This window comes from Tiliqua scincoides, chromosome 8 (assembly GCF_035046505.1).
Source record: "Tiliqua scincoides isolate rTilSci1 chromosome 8, rTilSci1.hap2, whole genome shotgun sequence".
NCBI lineage: Eukaryota > Metazoa > Chordata > Lepidosauria > Squamata > Scincidae > Tiliqua > Tiliqua scincoides.
The window spans coordinates 45600484-45618547 of record NC_089828.1 but is presented as its reverse complement, the minus strand read 5'-3'; the positions used below and the strand labels follow the sequence as shown (position 1 = coordinate 45618547).

Genomic DNA, 18064 nt, shown 5'->3' with positions numbered 1-18064 from the left:
GCAGTCCTGAAATTCCTACCAATCAGCTTAAGTGACACTTCCCCCTTCCCACAAACAATTTTAATTTTATGAGACAGTGAATGTGTCTCTTAGGGAAGCTAATGCGGTTATTACTGTCATTTGATTGAGCAAGCCCTACTAAACTTCTAGGAAGTATCTCTTTCTTCAGCACCCCCCAGAGTTCTCCAGAGCGCTAGAGTTTGAAAACACAACACCACCCATCAACATGCAATCTCCAATCTCAAGTTGTGGCAAGCTCTGGCCCCTGAATGTTCTCAACCTTTCTGTGGAAATGGTGCTCTCAAAACACTGCCCTCAACCTGGTCAACTGACATGTTTAATTTCATCAGGGAAGGTGCCTTCTTAAAATGATTTTAAGCATGTTCTAAGGGAGCTCTACTTTGAACTGGAGGTCTAACTATGACTGTCACCAAAGGAATCTTGGTTTAAAAAAAACCCATGCATTTCAAACCCGATGGGTGACACAGTTAGGAAGAGCAAGAGTATCCTGAGTCACCAAATCTGTAAAGGAAAAACCCTCCTGAGAACTGCCCTACAAGGAAAGGAAATATGCAGCTGGCCAAGGAGACAGGCTTTAAGTGTTCACACATGAAAAGTACATTACTAGTGCTGCCTGCTCTCCACATTCCAGAGCAAGCCTCTGATTAACACCAGCCTGGATAGCTTAGGTAGCAGAAGGCTGCACAGTAGGAAGAAGTCACTAGGGGCCCATCAACTAACTCCAGCCCAACAGACTTCCCATTTGACATCCCCCCCCATAGGCTCCTTCCCATGAACTATCCCCTTTCTCTGGCATTCCAGACACTTTCTCCCATATAAACCAAGATATAATTAAAGGTCTCATTGAACCCCTCCTCCCCACTGAGAACCAAAGAGTGGCAGAAATTTCTCATTATGGTCATAACAACCTATAATAATCTGCATTACTGACCACTGTGCATCAGCCACAACTGTGGTGCAAGATGCTGACGGAGCCTCTGCTGCTGTTCACACTGGGGAAGGACTGGGTGGGGGACAGGTTTAAGAGCCCTTTGCTGGCATTTCACAATGAGCAACTGAGGTCACCCAACAAGTGGAGGTCTCCTCCAGAATCTCTGTTACTGTCCACAAGGAAAAGGGCTACAGAGCCTTTTGCTTGTGCCTCTTGTTACATGAGGATGAGTCAGTGGGCCAAGCTAGTACTACTGGCTCTTTGGGTCAAAATAAGTGGTCTCCGAGTATACAAAGTTGCCTTATACTGCATCAACCACTATTGGTCCAGGTTTCTCAGTAATGTCTGTAGTAACTGGCAGCAATTCTCCTAAATTTTAGCTGTGATATTTCTCAGCCATGCCTGGAGAAGATGCAGGGGACCAAACCTGGGACCTCCAGTTCACAGAAGCAACTTTACATTTACTTCAGGGTTGCTTCCGCAAATTCCAGTCACTTCTGCAAGGCATTCTGGGGTCTGCAGAGGCCAATGGAGTGGGTTGCAGGCCTGGCACAACCCAAAAGTGGCCTCCAGGGGCTCCCAGAAAAGCTTTGCAGTGGAGCACGGGGCCTCAACCCATTCACATCGGGTCACAACCCAGTTTGGGAAACACTGCAGTAATCTCTTTCAGTTTTGTAATTAGACATTTCATTTCTGAGTTATAGCAATGAGGAACAGAGACTGAACTAAAGAGCAACAATGCCTAAAAAGGGGACCAGGACTTGATCTCCAGATTAAATTAATTGAGCAGCTTCATGATCGCCCAGACTGAACTTGCCTCCTGTGAAAAACGGAAGGTGGAACATCACTCAAAAGCTATTAGCCAGAATAGCTAAAGGAAACTTTCACGTGCTGAAACAGTACAGCTGTGAATGGCAGATGCAAGGGGGTGGCTGCCCCACCAGACAGCCGGGCTAGGTGCTGTTGGAGATGGAGTCCTGGACTAGATGGACCCACTTTGGTCTAGTTTGATGGGGTCTTCTTTGTAAGCTGCAGGGAAACAGAAATGTCAGAAACAGAAGTTGCCTTACCACATGGCCTGCACAGACACTGGCTTGAAGATGTGTACCCTGTTATCAGTTGAGACGCTGAAGCCCCTGAGAGGAAAAAGTAGAGATGACACACAGTAAAGAGGAGACTGGAACGAACAGTTGGCCAGGAAAGTGCCAATCAAGAGCCAGGTGTGATTCCTGCAAGATCCGGTGAGAAATTCAGCATTTACTTTGATTCTCCAGGAACCTTAGTAACACCCCTGACTTGGCCTACCACAGTGATGTGGGGATAGACTGTCCCCCTTCCCTCAAACCCAGAAATGAGGAAAAAGAAGAAAGGGAAATTGGAAATGCAGTCAGGGAAGAGGAGACACCTGTCTTTTCTAAAGGATCCCAGTCTCAGAGCAATTCAATTGACACTTCCCATTTCAAATTTAAAAACCTCCTCCCTGCCCATACCATGATCCTGTCACTCATGTGATGGGTTTTAATTTTAGGAGTGCTGACTGCTCCAGTCTTGGGTCCTTGGGGCACAAGAACAGGAAGCACAGAGGCAACGTCTACAGAAATCAAACACCAGAGGCTACTTATAAAATAGCTCTTACCCATCACCATCCAGGTGAATTAGGGCGTCGCTCCAGAGTGGTAGAACCAGACCCATCGTGCAAATACTACTGCAAAGACAAGAGATGGAAAAATTTAACATTTTTAATCATTCTGTTTTTTGGGATGGGATTTCACTGCAAAAGCCAAAGAGGCTGCTCAATACAGAATCTACCTCTCCACCCCTTGCCAGGTTGAAGTCTGGTGAGTTTCTGGCAGCAGTTAACCCTCAACAGGTGTTCTAATCACTCCTGGTCAGCTACTAGTGTTAAACGTGGACTACAGTGTGCAGCTGATGGAAAATATGGGGCCCTGGCCTCAGAACAGATTACCAGCAGGGCTGTGTGCAAGAGCCACAACTTTTCTTGTCTCTGAGCTGCCAAGCTAGTAACCCGCCAGGGCTGGGTTTTGACTCTGGAGGTTCTAAACATGACCCTCTCCGAGCCTTCCACAACGCTCTCTCCCCTTTAGGGCAACAAACATTGTCTGACCTCACAGATCAGATGCAAGCAGGTACAGAATGGAAGATTTTGCATCTGGATTTTTTCTTTATGTTTTCACTTGCCCTGGTATACTGTATTCCCTCTAGGGAAGATTTGCCTGCCATTGTTCAGTTAGGAATTTTTCATTTATCAAAGCTTCTAGTTACTTATTCACACAGGTAAGGTGGTCAACCTGGGGTCTGGGCTGTACCACTTTAGACTGAGCTCACCAGACTGAATCATCATCATCCCTGCATATAGAAAACTAGCACGTCAGGGACAATAACTTTTCCTCAGCAAGTTTTCTTCACATACAAGCATCCAATCACGTGAGTACTTCCCTGAAATCTGACTGGCTCAGACAAGCCATAGGCTGTGTGAACATGGCCACAGATGATGCCTTGCTATTTATACAAATTTTGTAAGCTTATATGCTTCTCTCCCCCAGAACAAACAGTGCCTTTTGTGCATATTTTAATTTTAATTTACTACACTGACATTCTGCCTTTTCCTCCATACTGGAACTCAAGAGATTACATGGCGTTTCCTGGGTGGCTCCTCATCGAGGCATTGATCAGATCTCGATGCTGCTTAGCTTTGGCAAGGTGGATAGCCTCTCCTATTCAGGCAGCTCAAGTTGGAGATTGAGCTTGTTGCTTTTTCAGAGAATTAAGGATGATCTGACCACCATTCAGGCTATGTATGCTCAACCCCACTCTTGCCTCTGGTGAAACAGGTTTTGTAAGTTTACCATCTCCAAACTCTGCAAACTCTACTTTGGCCAGGGGCAAAGACCAAAGTATTACTCATGCACACACCTCAGAAAGCAAAGCCTCTTTCAAATCGCTCTCAACACTCTTGAAAACCACCATCTGCCTCCAAGTCTTACAGGGCAAGACCTGTTTAGATTCAGCACGTTTTCTGGCTTGCTAATGTTTGTATTTCCTTTATTGCTTATTGTTTCAATGGTTGGTTGGAATGGTTTGTTTCTGCACACCAGTAGGGGCATCTTGTCAAAAAGGAGCCGTGCAAAAAAAAAAAAAAAAAGGCCCTACAGAGAGAGTTGCATGACAGACAAGGACTGAGACCGTACAGTCTGCAGACAGACTCAATCTCCGTCTCCCAGACAGTTGCTGACATGAGCGTACAGGAGGGAGACTCTGCTCCAAGCTGTTAGTGCAGAGCAAATGAGATGAGCTCATGGAAAAGAAAAAGGGCACCTCTGAAAGGCCTCCCAAGGGGTTGGAGATATTTTTAGGGATGCTCTCTACCCACTGCTTCTATCAAAGCTCCCACCAACAAGGCTAATTTAAGTTTGTAATAAGTGGCCACAGGGGAAGGGGATTCAGCATTCAAGCCAGTGACAACCCGAGTAACTCACAGAAAGCCAAGCAAGGTGAATCCTCCCCCGCAATGCACCACCAGCCTGAACCAGAATGAGGCTAAGCTAAAGAGTTAAAAATTTTCAAGAACATTGGATGAGCAATCAAAGAGAAATCATTTTAGCTCAACCCCATTGCACATCTGGTTCTGCTACACTCTCAATGATGCCTCATCAGGAGTGCAACAGGGCCCAACAGTATCCTCACCGTGCTCCTCTACCAGCCTTCCCTGCCTCTTCATCAAGCTTACCTAGGCAAGATGTTACAAAAGTGTAAGCCTTGGGGCTCAAGGCTTGGCTGCTACTGCAAACACACAGACTGCAGCTCTTCAGATGTTGCTGTAGAAGTACAGCTGCTGCTGATAAGTTTTAAGACCGAGGCCTTTGCAGTCATGAGTACTCCCCACAATTGCTCCTCATATGAACACAGAATCTGTATTTTTCTGGGCATACAGGGAACATGGAACTTTTGTAGGGGGAGGGGCAATGAAAGAAGAGAAATTTGCACAGCAAAACCTGCTGAAACCATGCTTGCCATTTCAACCCCCTTTCCAGACTAAAAATCAACCAAGAGATGCTCAGCACACCACCTTTGTAAGAAGATGCAAGCAAACTCCCTTTGGGTATCTAAAGAGGTCTTCTTCCACAGAGCAATTGGAGATAGCAAAAGAACGGCACAGAAGTGAGTGCTCGCTCTTGCCTCTACAGGACCAAAGGGTAGGATTATATGTTCTTCTGGATTTCCTGGAGATCTGATTCCATCAATGGAGCAGTGCAAAGCCTCATATAAATATTTTCAAGGTTACACAGTAATGCCACGGCCAGGGATCTCTAGGGCGGTCTCTTAGGATTTCTGAACAAGTAGAAATCCAGTCCCTGCTTTGCTGGGAAAACTTCAGTGACAGAATAGGTGGCTTCCCCAGGGGCCTCTTAATGCCTTATAAGGCATTAAAAATGTCACTTCTGGTTTTTGATTAAAAAAAAAACCAGAAGTAGCTTTTTCAGTATTTTTCCATCATTCTGAGGCCAGCAGTAGCCGCAGGCGGTCACGGGCGGCCTCTGCAGGACTCAGAAGATTCTCCAGAGGTGAGGGGAGCCCAGTTCCCCTCACCTCCGGAGGGGGTGCAGGAGGGTGGGCAGACCTGAACTGCGGATACCTGAAACTGCAGATATGGAACCCGTGGATACGGGGGGGGGGCCGCTGTACTTTCATTTGTCTCACCTGAATCCAGTGTAAAGCAGTTTCAGCAGGCAACATAGTATCATATTTTCACAGTAGTATGGCAGAAATTTTCTCCCCCTCCATGTGCTCAGCATTTTAAAACTTGATGTAAAAATGACCATTGCATCTCCCTCTCCCTTAATGATGAAAGGGAAAGTTCTGCAACATCTTGGTCCTTTCTAGCAGTATAGTTTTGAGATGGGTCAATCAGGACTGAACAAGACACACACTCTTGTCAACATCAAGGTACCTGTCGTTGGAAGAGAAATCCATTCCTAGGACAATGCTTTCCTCTGTGTCTTGTCGACCGTTGGTTGAGACCACCACCATGTACCGCATGCGATTCTGGTATGTACTTTCCAGTCTTACAGCCTGGAAGAAAAATAAATTGTTCCATCACATGTGTGCATAATACACACATCATGTTCTAGGGTTGCCACCTATACAACTGACAGTGCCTGTAACAGCTTTAGGACAGGCAGAAAATGTGGTATAATGGGTTAGAATGTCCACCTAGGACTGGTAAGACATGGGTTCAAATCCCCACTTTGTCAAAAAGCCTGCTGGAGGATCTTGGACTCATCACCATTTCTCAGCTCAACCTATCTCATAAAGCTATAGTAAGGATAAAGAGGAGGGAGGAAGATACATCTAAAGATACGTACAACTCCCTGAGCTCCTTGAACGGTAGAACAGGATCTACCAGCAACTTTATTTAAAAACATTTATCTCCAACCTCTCCTATCCAGAGGGCACCAAAGGTAGTGTCACAAACAAACAAACAAACAAACAAACAAACAAACAAACAAACAAACAAACAAACAAACAAACAAACAAACAAACAAACAAACAAACAAAGCTTTCCCCATCGCTGCAACTCCATGCTGGGGGACTGTAGGGTAATGGTGTTTCTTGAACAGCAACAGGCCAATCACATGTGGTAAAGTCAGACCATCAGGGGCTTTCAGATCAGGCTTCCTTTCTGATCTGAGCAATCACAGACACAGATCTGCCACACTTTGCCAATGTACTTCATCCCACACAGCCTCACCTCGGTCCCAAGACCCTGCAGGAGCCATGCTTAATAATGTAGAGGAGGTACTGCGCCCACAAACTCCATAAGCCAAATCATAGGGCATGCTCAGCTATAAGCCAAGGGGCTCACAAGGCTAGCAGGTAGCAAAGAGTGCGCCATCTTAAACAAAAGCAAAGGGCAGCAATTCTACAACAAGACTGGCAGTACTTTGCAATGTGCCAGAACGAGACAAATTTAAGATTTGCACATGTTGCATACATGTACTGTATTCTGTTTCTACCAAATGGAAGGGAGGAGTTAGAAACCACACAGCCACCGAGTCACAAGCATTCCTTCCCACACCCTAACTCAAAGATTCTCAAAGCATTGCCCATGCGCTTTAAACCTCTTGGCAAACAGATGGTTGGAAATATGACTTAAAAGGCCTAAAAACATCACTTCCGGTTTCCCGGGGAAACCAGAAGTGGTCATGTCCTTTCAGCCGAAATATCCGTTCTGAAGACTGCAGAGGCCATGGGTGGATGCACGCAGCCTCTGAGAAAGCCCTCTGGAGGTGACCAGAGCGCAGCTCCAGTCACTTTTGGACGGCTCAGATTGAGCTAGACCCATGGATGACTAATCCGCGGATAGGGAGGCCCCACCTGTATAAAGAAATGTCAATTAATTAGGAAAATAAAATTCGAGTAAAACAAGCCCAGTTGTTGTCAGGTGTTACTGAATGCTGGTGTGTCACCCAAAACATTGTGGAATGTCACCTTTGACATGCATGTCATAGGTTTGCCACCACTGCTCTAAAGTCTCAGGGTACTGAACCTGGCATTCTAAAGCTCCATCCTGCAGAACAGATCAGGTAAAGAAATCCTAGAACTCCTGTGCTGACTCTCTTAACACAGGACCTCTTTCCAGTCTTTCCAAACAAGAGTAGCTTCAGCCAGCAAGAGAGGTAACTTGTCTTTCTCCGAGTGGAGTACCTAGATATAGGCTCCATGAGTGCCAAAGAGAATCCCTTCATCCCTCAAGGCGAAGCTTGATTTCTTTACCCAGCACGTAATTACTTTGTAGAACTCCTTGCCACAGGATGTGATGATGGCACCTGGCCTAGATGCCTTTAAAAAGGAGTTGTACAGATTTATGGAGAAAAAATACATCATTGGTTACAAGCCATGATGGGTATATCCAACCTCTGGTTCTAGAAGTAGGTTATGTCTGAATGCCAGGTGCAACGGAGTATAAGATACAGGTCTCTTGTTGTCTTATTTGCAACCTCAGGCATCTGGCAGGCCACTGTGAGATACAGGAAGCTGGACTAGACAAACTTTTGGCCTGATATAGCAGGGATCTTCTTATGTTCTTAGAGAATAACTGCTGCCTTGTCCCCTTAGCAAAAAACAAAAAATGGGGGGGGGGCAGCCTAAAGGGCAGGAAGCCAGACCGACTGAAAAGGGAGCAGACAGTAAACGGAAGCTTGATTTCTGCTCCGTTTCCAGCCCTACAGATCAAAACTAGTCAGGGAGGTTCCGCAAGCAGCTCCCAGAGTCTCTTGTTTGAGCTGACTCAACATTTAAAAAAAACTAGACTATATATGCCAGGCCCCGCTGGCCCCCCCATTGCCAACTGGGCAAGATATGTACCAGCGCTGACGCAGCATGTCAGGAAGTCTTCGTCACAGAGCACAACCTGCTTACAAGAAGCCAAGAGGAACTTGGCCTGCGTGGCCTGAACATGGCCCTCTGGGGAAGAGGCCACAGAATGTCACAGCATAGTAAGAAGCTGCTGGGGCACAGGCAGGCCACCGGGACAAGGAGGGCACACCACTGGCAAATGCTCACTTCACTCTACTTTTTTGCAATGCTCTTGGCTGTGCTCTTCGCAGTTATTTTAAAAAATGTATCCAGAAAGCTAATTACAGATGAACTGGGGCGGCGTGGCAGACAGGGCATCTGGCAAACTGAGCTTTTTGCCTGGAGCGGCCAAACCCCTCCCAGGAACCACTTCCATTAACAGTCACGCTCCATCAGTAACAGTTTCCTGAGCAGAGAGCCCTTCTGGGGCACAAGACTGAGCGCCCTCTGTAGGCTCAATTGGAAAATGGAATTTTAAAGCCTGAATGAATCATGACCATTGAGTTTCTGATTTGGGGGGAGGGGTATAATTTATTCTGCTTCTGACAGCCATGGGAGGGGGGGGGGCGAGAAGGAACTCCACAATCAGAGTTCTGATTATTTGGCAAACACAATGGTCAGAAACTTGAAGGAAAAAATCCACAAAAATTCTCAGAAAGCAGAATCATGCACCCTACACATCATTCTGCAACTTTTCTCCTGCAGAATTCCGGCTAACACACAGCCCAGGCTATGATATGGTATGCCTCTGATGCCGAAGGAGACATTAATTATTTATCTTTCCTTTCTAAGTTGCAGTTGTTTATGCAACAGCAGATAAGAATGTGAAAAAGGAAACAGCACTCTTTTTTTCTGATTTATCCCATGTGAATGCAGTGCCAAGTTGACTCAGATACTTTTCCTGCTGCAAACAGAGTTCTTCCCCAAGTCAAAGCTCTGAAAAGTGACAATGGAAGCACAATATTTCAAAGTTCATTCTTAATCAAGCTTTGCCCTCTAGAAACTCAGGGCAGCAGGCATGTGGTATCTTCCCTTAGAAGCCTCAAAACAACTTATGAGGTAGGTAAGACTGAAAGAGTTTACCCAACAAAGCTACATGGCTGAGTCCAGATTTGAATCTGGGTTCCCCTCGTCATTTAAGGCCTATGCTGTAGCCCAGTGACTTTCAGCCACTGCACTGTGGCACACTGGTGTGCTGCAGGAGTTTTCAGGAGGGTCATATATTAGTAGGGCCATTGCGGGATGTGAGCCCCTGGCCAAGCAGTGCAGTCTGCCTTATCAATTTGTCAAAAAAAAGATGATATGCCTTGACAATTCTGGCACCTTCTCAGTGTGCCAAGAGATGAAAAAGGTTGAAAATCGCTGCTCTAGCCACTCTAACACACTGATAAAAAACATTTTCAGATTTATCCCAATGTATATCTGATAACCTATTTGCACATGCACATTTAAAAAATAATTAAAATTGGTTAGTGACAAAGGAAGAGAAGAAACTGAAGAGAGACCTAGGGAAGAGATTAAAAAAAGCAGACACACAAGGCATTGGAAAGAGTGAGACAACAGGAAGTGACAGACTAAAAGAACTGCAACTGAAATTGCTCTTTATTTCTGTCTTCAGTTCCCTTCCCCTCCTCTGTTGCCTCCCTTGTGTCGATTCACAGATTGTAAGCCCCTCAGGAGAGGGATCTGTGCTCACACATCATAAAGCAACATGCACACGGATGATGCTATATCATCAACATCATCAAGCAGCAGCATGTGCGAACCAGTCTAAGACAGATCTCTGCTTGCCCACCTGCCTGTAGGCACCAAGCTTGACACAGCTGACAAAACACTCTCCTCCCTTTGGCCCAGCTGCTTATAGCCTTGTACTGCAAGGTCCCTAACAGAAGAGAACTAGGGGAATTTCTTGCTTCTATGGAAGCCTAGAACAGGAAATGCAGACCTCTCTCACGCAGATACTCCTAGCTCTCCAGAGTTCTGTCTGGCAGCAAGTGGATTAATGTAATCTAATTTGCTTTGCTAAATGAATTTGGGTAGCAGTAATTAACAGGGTGGTTTAGACATAAGATCGCCACTGAACAAGCCAGAGTTGAAAGGTCAGTCTGGCCTCAAGTTGCTGAAACAGGATTTGATGAATGGTGTGAGGATGGGACCACATTTCGAGGAATGGGCCAGCCGTATTAACTGGGTCCTTTCATGGAACCATTTTTATAAACCAGATTCCAGAGAGGTGGCTTCACGACCCAGGTGTTCCGAAAGGTAGGCCTCTCAATGGGGGCTCAAAAGTTGTTGTGATATAGGACTCAACACTCCCACCCCTGAGCTTTGTCATCTTTTTATTTTTGCAGATCAACACCAGCTGCTCTTCTGAAATTCATCTGAGAAACTGCATTTCCCTGGGGTGTACTTTTAGAAACCAAGATACACAATACGCTAAACTGCTTCCAATTATCATTGGTCATGAATAAGCTTTGTTTTGTCCAAGAGCCTACCTTGGGGTTTCATTATGACTTCATCCACCCCGTGCTACTTTGGTGCCATCTAAATTTATAGGGGGCTGGCTGTGGTGGTGTGGTTATGTCCCACATTTGTAGGGGATGCAGTGACACAGTATAAAACCTAGGATAGTGGCTGCTGTGCTAATGCTTGGCAAGGTACAAATCCGCTCTAAGATACATTTGGGAAGATGACTCAAGTCAGTGGTTCCCAAACTGTGAGCCGTGGCTCCCTGGGGAGTCACAGAAACAAGCCAGGGGAGCCATGGAATCCTCATGAAAAACCTGCCGCCCTACACAATGTATAGGATTGTAGCCCTAAAGGGCCAATAGTCCAATAGGTCAAGGGAGCCACCAATCAAAAACGTTTGGGAACCACTGACTCAAGTCATTTGGGTCTCTTGATCCATGGGGAGGGGGGTGTTTGCTATGTAATAGTTTTACTTCCTCTTTCTTCTTCCTTTATGAAGAAATGAAGCTACCTTGCACCGAGAAATCATTCATCCATTCAGTTTGGTATTGTTGCCTGCTATGCAAGATTCCTTTAAATGGCAGGTGCTAGATTTTGATCCACGGACTTCTGCATGCAAAGTAGGTGCTTCAGCTCAGCCAAGTATAAGAGAGGGTTTTTTTGGCAAACTGAACCCGAACCAGAATCTAAAATAGAGATAACAGCCCAATTTTAACCCGTGCTGGAACAGGCAGGCCAGTTGGCCTGTGCTGTAGCCAATGCGGGGTTGGGACCGCCTGCGGGGCAACTCGGGGCAAGCGGCATTAATTCCCTTTACCCCAAGTAATGCTGTAGGGGCCCCAATGGGATTACCTGGATCTATGCAGCAAGGTAGGTGAGAACTGGCTGCAGGCTGCTGGCACAGGGGTCTGGGGAGGGTGTTCCAGGGGTGTCCTGGGGTGGAGGAAGGGTGGGCAGTTGTGAGCAGCCTGGGCGGGGGTGGAGCCATTATCCAGCACTTAGGCAGCCCCTCAGGATTGAGTATCGGATTTTGGCTCCACCCCTGTCTGGGCTGCCCACAGACCGCCCACCCGCCCTTTCTCCACCCCGACACCTCTGGAACACCCTCCCTAGACCCCTGCGCAAGTGCTCACCTACCTTGCCACGAGCACAGGGATCCCAAAGTCGGCCTCCCAACTCACTAGGCGGCACGAAAGTGCCTTATGGTACTTTTGGGACACCCAGAGGCTGGCGCAAGGGACTTGTGCAGGCCTAGGGCGCAGTTAGGATTGCGCCCTTGGTTGTCTTAGAATAAAACAGCAACAAAAAAAGTGGCAACCGATTCAAAAATCAAGCACTCAGCTTGCAATTGTATGATTAATGATCTTCCTGTGTTTTATCTTGTAGGTAATTTGCTTGCAAGCCCCTTTGAAGCATTCAGAAATAGAAAATTAACACAAATTAAATGCAATACTTTTCCTCAAGTTGGTCAGCATTACATTCATTTTATAGAGATCCACTGCAGTGTGATCTTTGGCATTAATCAGCATTAAATGGATCAAAACTATTTCAAGATGTCTGAACTGGAAACAAAATATATCAAGAAGCCTGAACCAGAACTGAACCCAAGTTACTGGGCTTCTCTCTTGAAAACTGCTGCTCTGAAGTTCCAAGCTATTCCTTCTGCTTACTCAGCATCTCTTCCAAGCAACAAGTTTTCACCCAACTCAATGAAACTCAGCTCTGGTGTCTGGTCACCACACCACACAATATTTATTTTCTCTTTAGAAAAGCACATTGGACAGGTTCAAAGTCTAGCGACTGCACTTACTATCCTGAGCTGGAAAGCCAAGACAAAATGTAATTATAGCAGTGCCACAGTTATCTGCCTGCTACTGGGGTTATTTCTAAGCTGGCTCCAATCTCATTCAAATGTTACAGTTTTTCCAGTCATTTCCTGCAGTCATTTCCTCTGAAGGAGCTCATGCCAAGATTTCAAAGGCCTATGATAATTAGAGCAGCCCTTAGAAAAATAAAAATTCTGCACTAAATTATTCCAAATTCTTCTCGCACCAAGGAAAACTGAATTTGAAAATTCCTATCAGTTACAGAAATGTGCATCCGTTTTGCATCACTAATTCTGCTTCTGTGACCCACAGAGCTCTGCATGTTGCTGAAGCCTCCTCTTCTCTGACTACGGTACTGAAATGTGTGTCACCATCATTGCTGGCGACATACACACACATACACACATGCTGGCGACATACACACACTCAATATACTTTCAAGCCTATCCTTGAGGGCTGGAAACTTGGTTTTTTAAAAGCTGAAACTGTCAACAGGCTGAATTCTTTGCCCTCTACCAATTTTGTCACTTGGATAGTGTAGTCAAAGCCCTATATATGTGACTGCATATGCCAACTTGAATTCCATTTCTCAGTCCATGCTACCAGAGCATGACAGCAATGGCTGTTATATATGGAGGTTGTGACCACTCCGTGAGCAACACTGGTTCCCAAAGCCATTTCTTAACTCTCTTAGAACACACTCAAACATGCAAATGACATACTCTCTCTCTTTTGGGGAAGGAGAGTCCAATAATCCAAGGAAGAATTGTACTGTTTGGGCATAGTAAACTTAACTTTGCGTTGACTGCCACTTCTACTGAAGTTAAACTGCAGGGACTTCAATGTGTTGGCACCTCAGGTCAGAATTCCCTTTGCCAAGAGACATGTCTGCCTCTCTCAGTCTGCAATCCTGTTTGGACAAGCTTTACATATACACACATATATGCATTTGCTCCTGTGGTGCTTAGTTGCTGGGCTCATTTTAATGTAATTGACTGCTTTTAAACACTGATTGTTTTCCTCCACTTTGTTTTTTGGGCTGTGAGCCATTGGGGGTATCATGTTGTGACTCAAAGTGGTATATAAAGTGCCTGTAAATAAATATGTCAACAAACAAATATTCTTCTATAGTGAAATAGCTCTGAATATCGGTTGACTTTGGGCCAGCATGTATGACAGGGAATGATCAAACAGGGGCCCCTGAATGATCTCAGTGCTCTAAATATAACACTGCTATACAAAGAGACTCCGTGGTCTTGACCCACAGCACCCCTCATCCTGCCTTTAAAAGTGCCAATTTATCAAATTAACCCAAAATAACAGCCCACAGAAACATAGAGTGCAGCAGTGATGCTGCAGAACAATGATTTGCTGATTTGTTGGGAGCCTTCGGCAATGCTGAAGCCTTCGGCAATGCTCTTACTATGTGATCCTGCTAGAGCCTGGCAGGGGAACAGCAGAACAGAACCATTGTGGATCCAGGTAAGAATTACCTGGCTTCAGGATTTGGGGGGTTTCTTCTATCGCTGAGAAAGAAACTATTCCCAGCAAAGGGCAGAATACAGAGTGTGCATCCAAGAAACACCTGCCATGTAATTTGCACAAGGTTTTTGCACAATTGCCTGACCATTGAAACAGCAATATGTGAGATAAATAAGTTACAATACTGGACTAAGAAAATCCAAATGCTGCCATGTGCATGATCTGCACATTTGCACCTATTTTACATTCTTTTGGCCTAATGCTCCAGACATGGTAAGGAGCTATGTAGGGCACTGTGCTCTTGCCCCTTGAGCATGGGACTCTTATTCAGTCACTGCTTCCAACATTTAAACAAGACGTGTCCAGATACTCTCAAGTCTATCTTTGCAGACTTAAGGACTGGGTTTGCTTTTATAAAAAGGAAAGCTGAGATACTGAGTACTTTCAAAGGACTTATGGCACATATACATAACCCACAAATACAGTACCCAGACAGACCAAAAACACACTACAAGAAGGACAGAAAGAAAGGGAAGAGAGGGAAGAGGAGCCAGAAGTACACCGCTACAAGAAGGGATGCTGGAACACATCAGAGTTGTCTCAGAGGTTCAGACATTAAGTGTGGCAGGACTTACCAGCCTGATGTTGTCTTCTGGACGGAGGAGCATAAACATGGCTTGCAGGTGCTGCTGGAGATCCCCTGGAGCACAAAAAGGAAGGAAGGGTGAAGAAACAGAACAGATAGTCCTCACTCTCCCCAACCTGCCCCAAGCTCCAGAATATGTTAGGCTTATCTCTCCTAACCACCATTTAACTTTCCAGGCTCATGGAAAGTGACATTACATTATGGTGAGAGGACATGGAAACGGAGGTACTAGTTGGCATTTGCTTGGCCGGCTTGGCCAGCAAAACTGCATTCTGGAAGGTAAGCAGCACTGGGAACTAAAAAGCCAGCCAGTTCAGGATCCTTCCAGGCCTTGACAGGTCCCATTCTGGTTCCACCTGTACTACTCAGCAGCAATATTTCTGTTATCAAACAGCAGCCACCTCTAAATAGAAAGCTATCCAGAAACACTGAAAATAAATCCTGCTAAGATAAAAGGCTGGGTTCTTAGGTCCCTCTTGGGGGTTCTAAAAACAGGAGTAGGATAATTACAAGCCACCTAATGTGGGCACTTCGTTAAAGTTCTAACTGGGCTAGGGAGGATGTATTACCTGCATGTTTGTTGCGCCGGTGGTTGATCCTGGGAGTTGAAGAACCATTTCCACGTGGCAGGAAGAGTGCAGCACCCTTTACCGTGAGAAAGCTTTCGCTGATGCTGCAGTGGGAAGGGTGGGAGACAGAGAGAGAGAGAGACAGACAGACAGAATGAATTGTTGCTCAGAGAACAGGAAGGGAAAATAAAAGGGGCAGGGAAGGTCTTGGATTATCACCTCCTTTCATCCTGCCCAAGGAAAACAAAGTTGGAACCAAACATCACTTTCACTGGCAAACTGAAATCTTGTTTATCTGAAAGACCTACCATTCTTCCAACCACTGAGTGACCTCAACTATCACTGTAAGGAGAATGTGAACCTGCAGGGGGGCTCACACACTCTCTTCCCCCATGCTTTACTACAATTATGGTTCTAGCATGCAGACGACTGCTAAAAGTTACCCAGAATTGCCTCAAACTCTTTGCAAACCCATTTTAAGTCACATTTTTTAAACCCGAATTAGCTTTGATGAAGATGTAGTGCAAAACTAAAGTAACTGCACACAATGGAAGAGGGCAGGTGTGTGGGTGTGTCTGTCGGTCTGGTCAGTTATGACAAAAATCATGATTTGGAAGTTAAAAATGCACCACCTGAATTGATTTTCTATCTGTCCCTTCCATATAATTTTACAAGCCCCCATTTGTTGTCCCCCCTGCCCACATCCATCTTATTTGCCATCTAATAAGTCCTTTAGCCTTTCCTCCTGGGAAAGGCAATTCAACCTACTCATCATTCATTCCCATTTTCTGCACCTTTTCAGTTGCATTCTCCTAATTTTGCAGGCCCATTGTAAGACAGCAGCTATTAACCATTTATGACTGAGATAAACTTAAGCATAGGAAGGGGTGGGGAGGGAGGAAAGAAGACGAGGCCATTTGCAGACACAGTGTGTTTCTTTCACACTTTTCTCTGAGAAATGCTTTGAGTCGAGGGCACAGCACCCACTGATGGAAGAGTGATGAGGATGAGGATTTTTTTTGCTAAGAGGAGAGCAGCATGAAGTTCTGCAACAGCCTGCCTTTTGGAAACAAGTCTTAAGGGGGAAACAAAAAACAAAACCAAACAAAAAACCCACACAACTTTTTAGGTGGCTGGCTTCTCAAATACAGATTTTTTTTAAAAAAAAAAGACATCTGCAATCTGTTGCGAAATTTATCACAGCTGTCCTATCTGTGGTTAGAATGAGAGGCCCACACCATAGCGTAAAAGGCACACATACAGTTTTAAATGATTTTTCAAAGGGTAAACCAGAAACCACAGCGCTAAGTGATCCAGACACACCCCATGCACTGCCAGAAGGCCCCCTCCGCTCCACGCTTTAAAAACACAAACTCTGCTTGCCAGCATTTGTGCACTCAGGAGACCGACAACATCTTTTACTTCCCTTCTCATGTTCAATGAACCAGAGAAGTTTGTTTTGCTCTCTCTTGCTCTCAGTGCATGGTTTAGTTAAAGAAAAGGAAGTTTTAATTAAAGCATCCAGTCGCTCCTGAGAAAACTACACAAGCGTATTTTAAAAACAAAATTTAAGAAAAAAGTCATGGAGTAGGTCAAAATCCAAACCCTTTCATGGACTGAGCAGATGCCAAGAAGCCACAATTCGGAACCCTTTTTATAAGCAAGGAGGAGGTACTGAATTTAAAAATACACAATTATAGCAAACAGAGGAATTATTAGGACATGGAACAGAAAAACAAAAATGTCAAGTATCAATGCCCTGGAAGATCTATTCATCTGTCATGGCTAACTATTGCTGATAGACCCCATCTTCCTCTATTAATTTGAAGAAACGCACCACCATATCAGGTCAATCAGAAAAAATAATCAAAGGAGACAGAGACATAAAAAAATAAACAAAGGTGACCTGTGAAGGCCTGCTGGAAGAGTATAGTTTTTAATGTCTACTGACACAAGGACAGAGGGAGAGAGTAATATCTCCTGTAGCAAACAGTTTCCCAGGGTGGAAGCCACCAAAGAGAAGACCATCTCATGCCTCCAGCCAAGCTTCTGATGACACTTGAATGCATAGGAGTTCCTCTGATGACCTTAGGGGACAGAAAGTCTCATATGGAGGAAGGCCACACACAGACCCCCTCCCTGGTCCTAAGCCATTTAGGGTTTCAAAGGCAAGAACCGGCACCCTGAATTGCACCCAGAGCACTGCAAGTTTGAGGGAAAGCTGTGGGCATTAGAGACATATAAATATGTTTTAAAAATTAACCTAGTTTTAAATGAAATTGAGTTCAATGCAAAGAATCATGTTTAAATTTACAAATCCATTAAAACTGAATCCATATCCCTCTGCAAAAACACATTGAACAGAAACCAGCTTGACTATGTTGTAAAAGGTAAAAGACCACAGGAGAAAAAAAAATTCTGATTTCTAAAATATTTATGCCCAGTTTTTTCAGTACAAAAGGCCCTGAAAGCAGCTTACAATAAGAACATAAGATATGGAACCAGTAACAAAAACAGGAAAAAAATCCAGCTACCATTACCTGGACAACACAGCTGAAAAGGGCTAAGCATTGCTGTTATCATCAAAATATTTAAATAGCGCCTCCATGAGCGAAAAGCCAGATCCCTGCCCTGAAGGCTCGTAGTGCAGAAGAGGAATAAGGGAGGGGAGCAGAAAAAAACTGGAGAGTGTGCGCTTGTTTCTCCTGCAGGCTGATTTAGACTTTAGTTACAGTTTGAGTGC

The 18064-nt window shown here is 45.0% G+C and overlaps 1 protein-coding gene across 2 annotated transcripts in view; it reads right to left on the bottom strand.

Moving 5' to 3' along the window:
• Positions 1–18064, bottom strand: part of SSH2 (slingshot protein phosphatase 2) — a 127619-nt gene that overhangs the window by 25802 nt on the left and 83753 nt on the right. For both annotated transcript variants that reach the window (XM_066635129.1, XM_066635128.1), the window contains 5 exons: positions 15322–15425; positions 14742–14806; positions 5922–6043; positions 2589–2657; positions 2023–2088 (listed from right to left, as the gene is read on the bottom strand). In XM_066635129.1, the coding sequence (XP_066491226.1) occupies positions 2023–2088; positions 2589–2657; positions 5922–6043; positions 14742–14806; positions 15322–15425 (426 nt within the window). The remainder of the gene's footprint in view (positions 1–2022; positions 2089–2588; positions 2658–5921; positions 6044–14741; positions 14807–15321; positions 15426–18064) is intronic.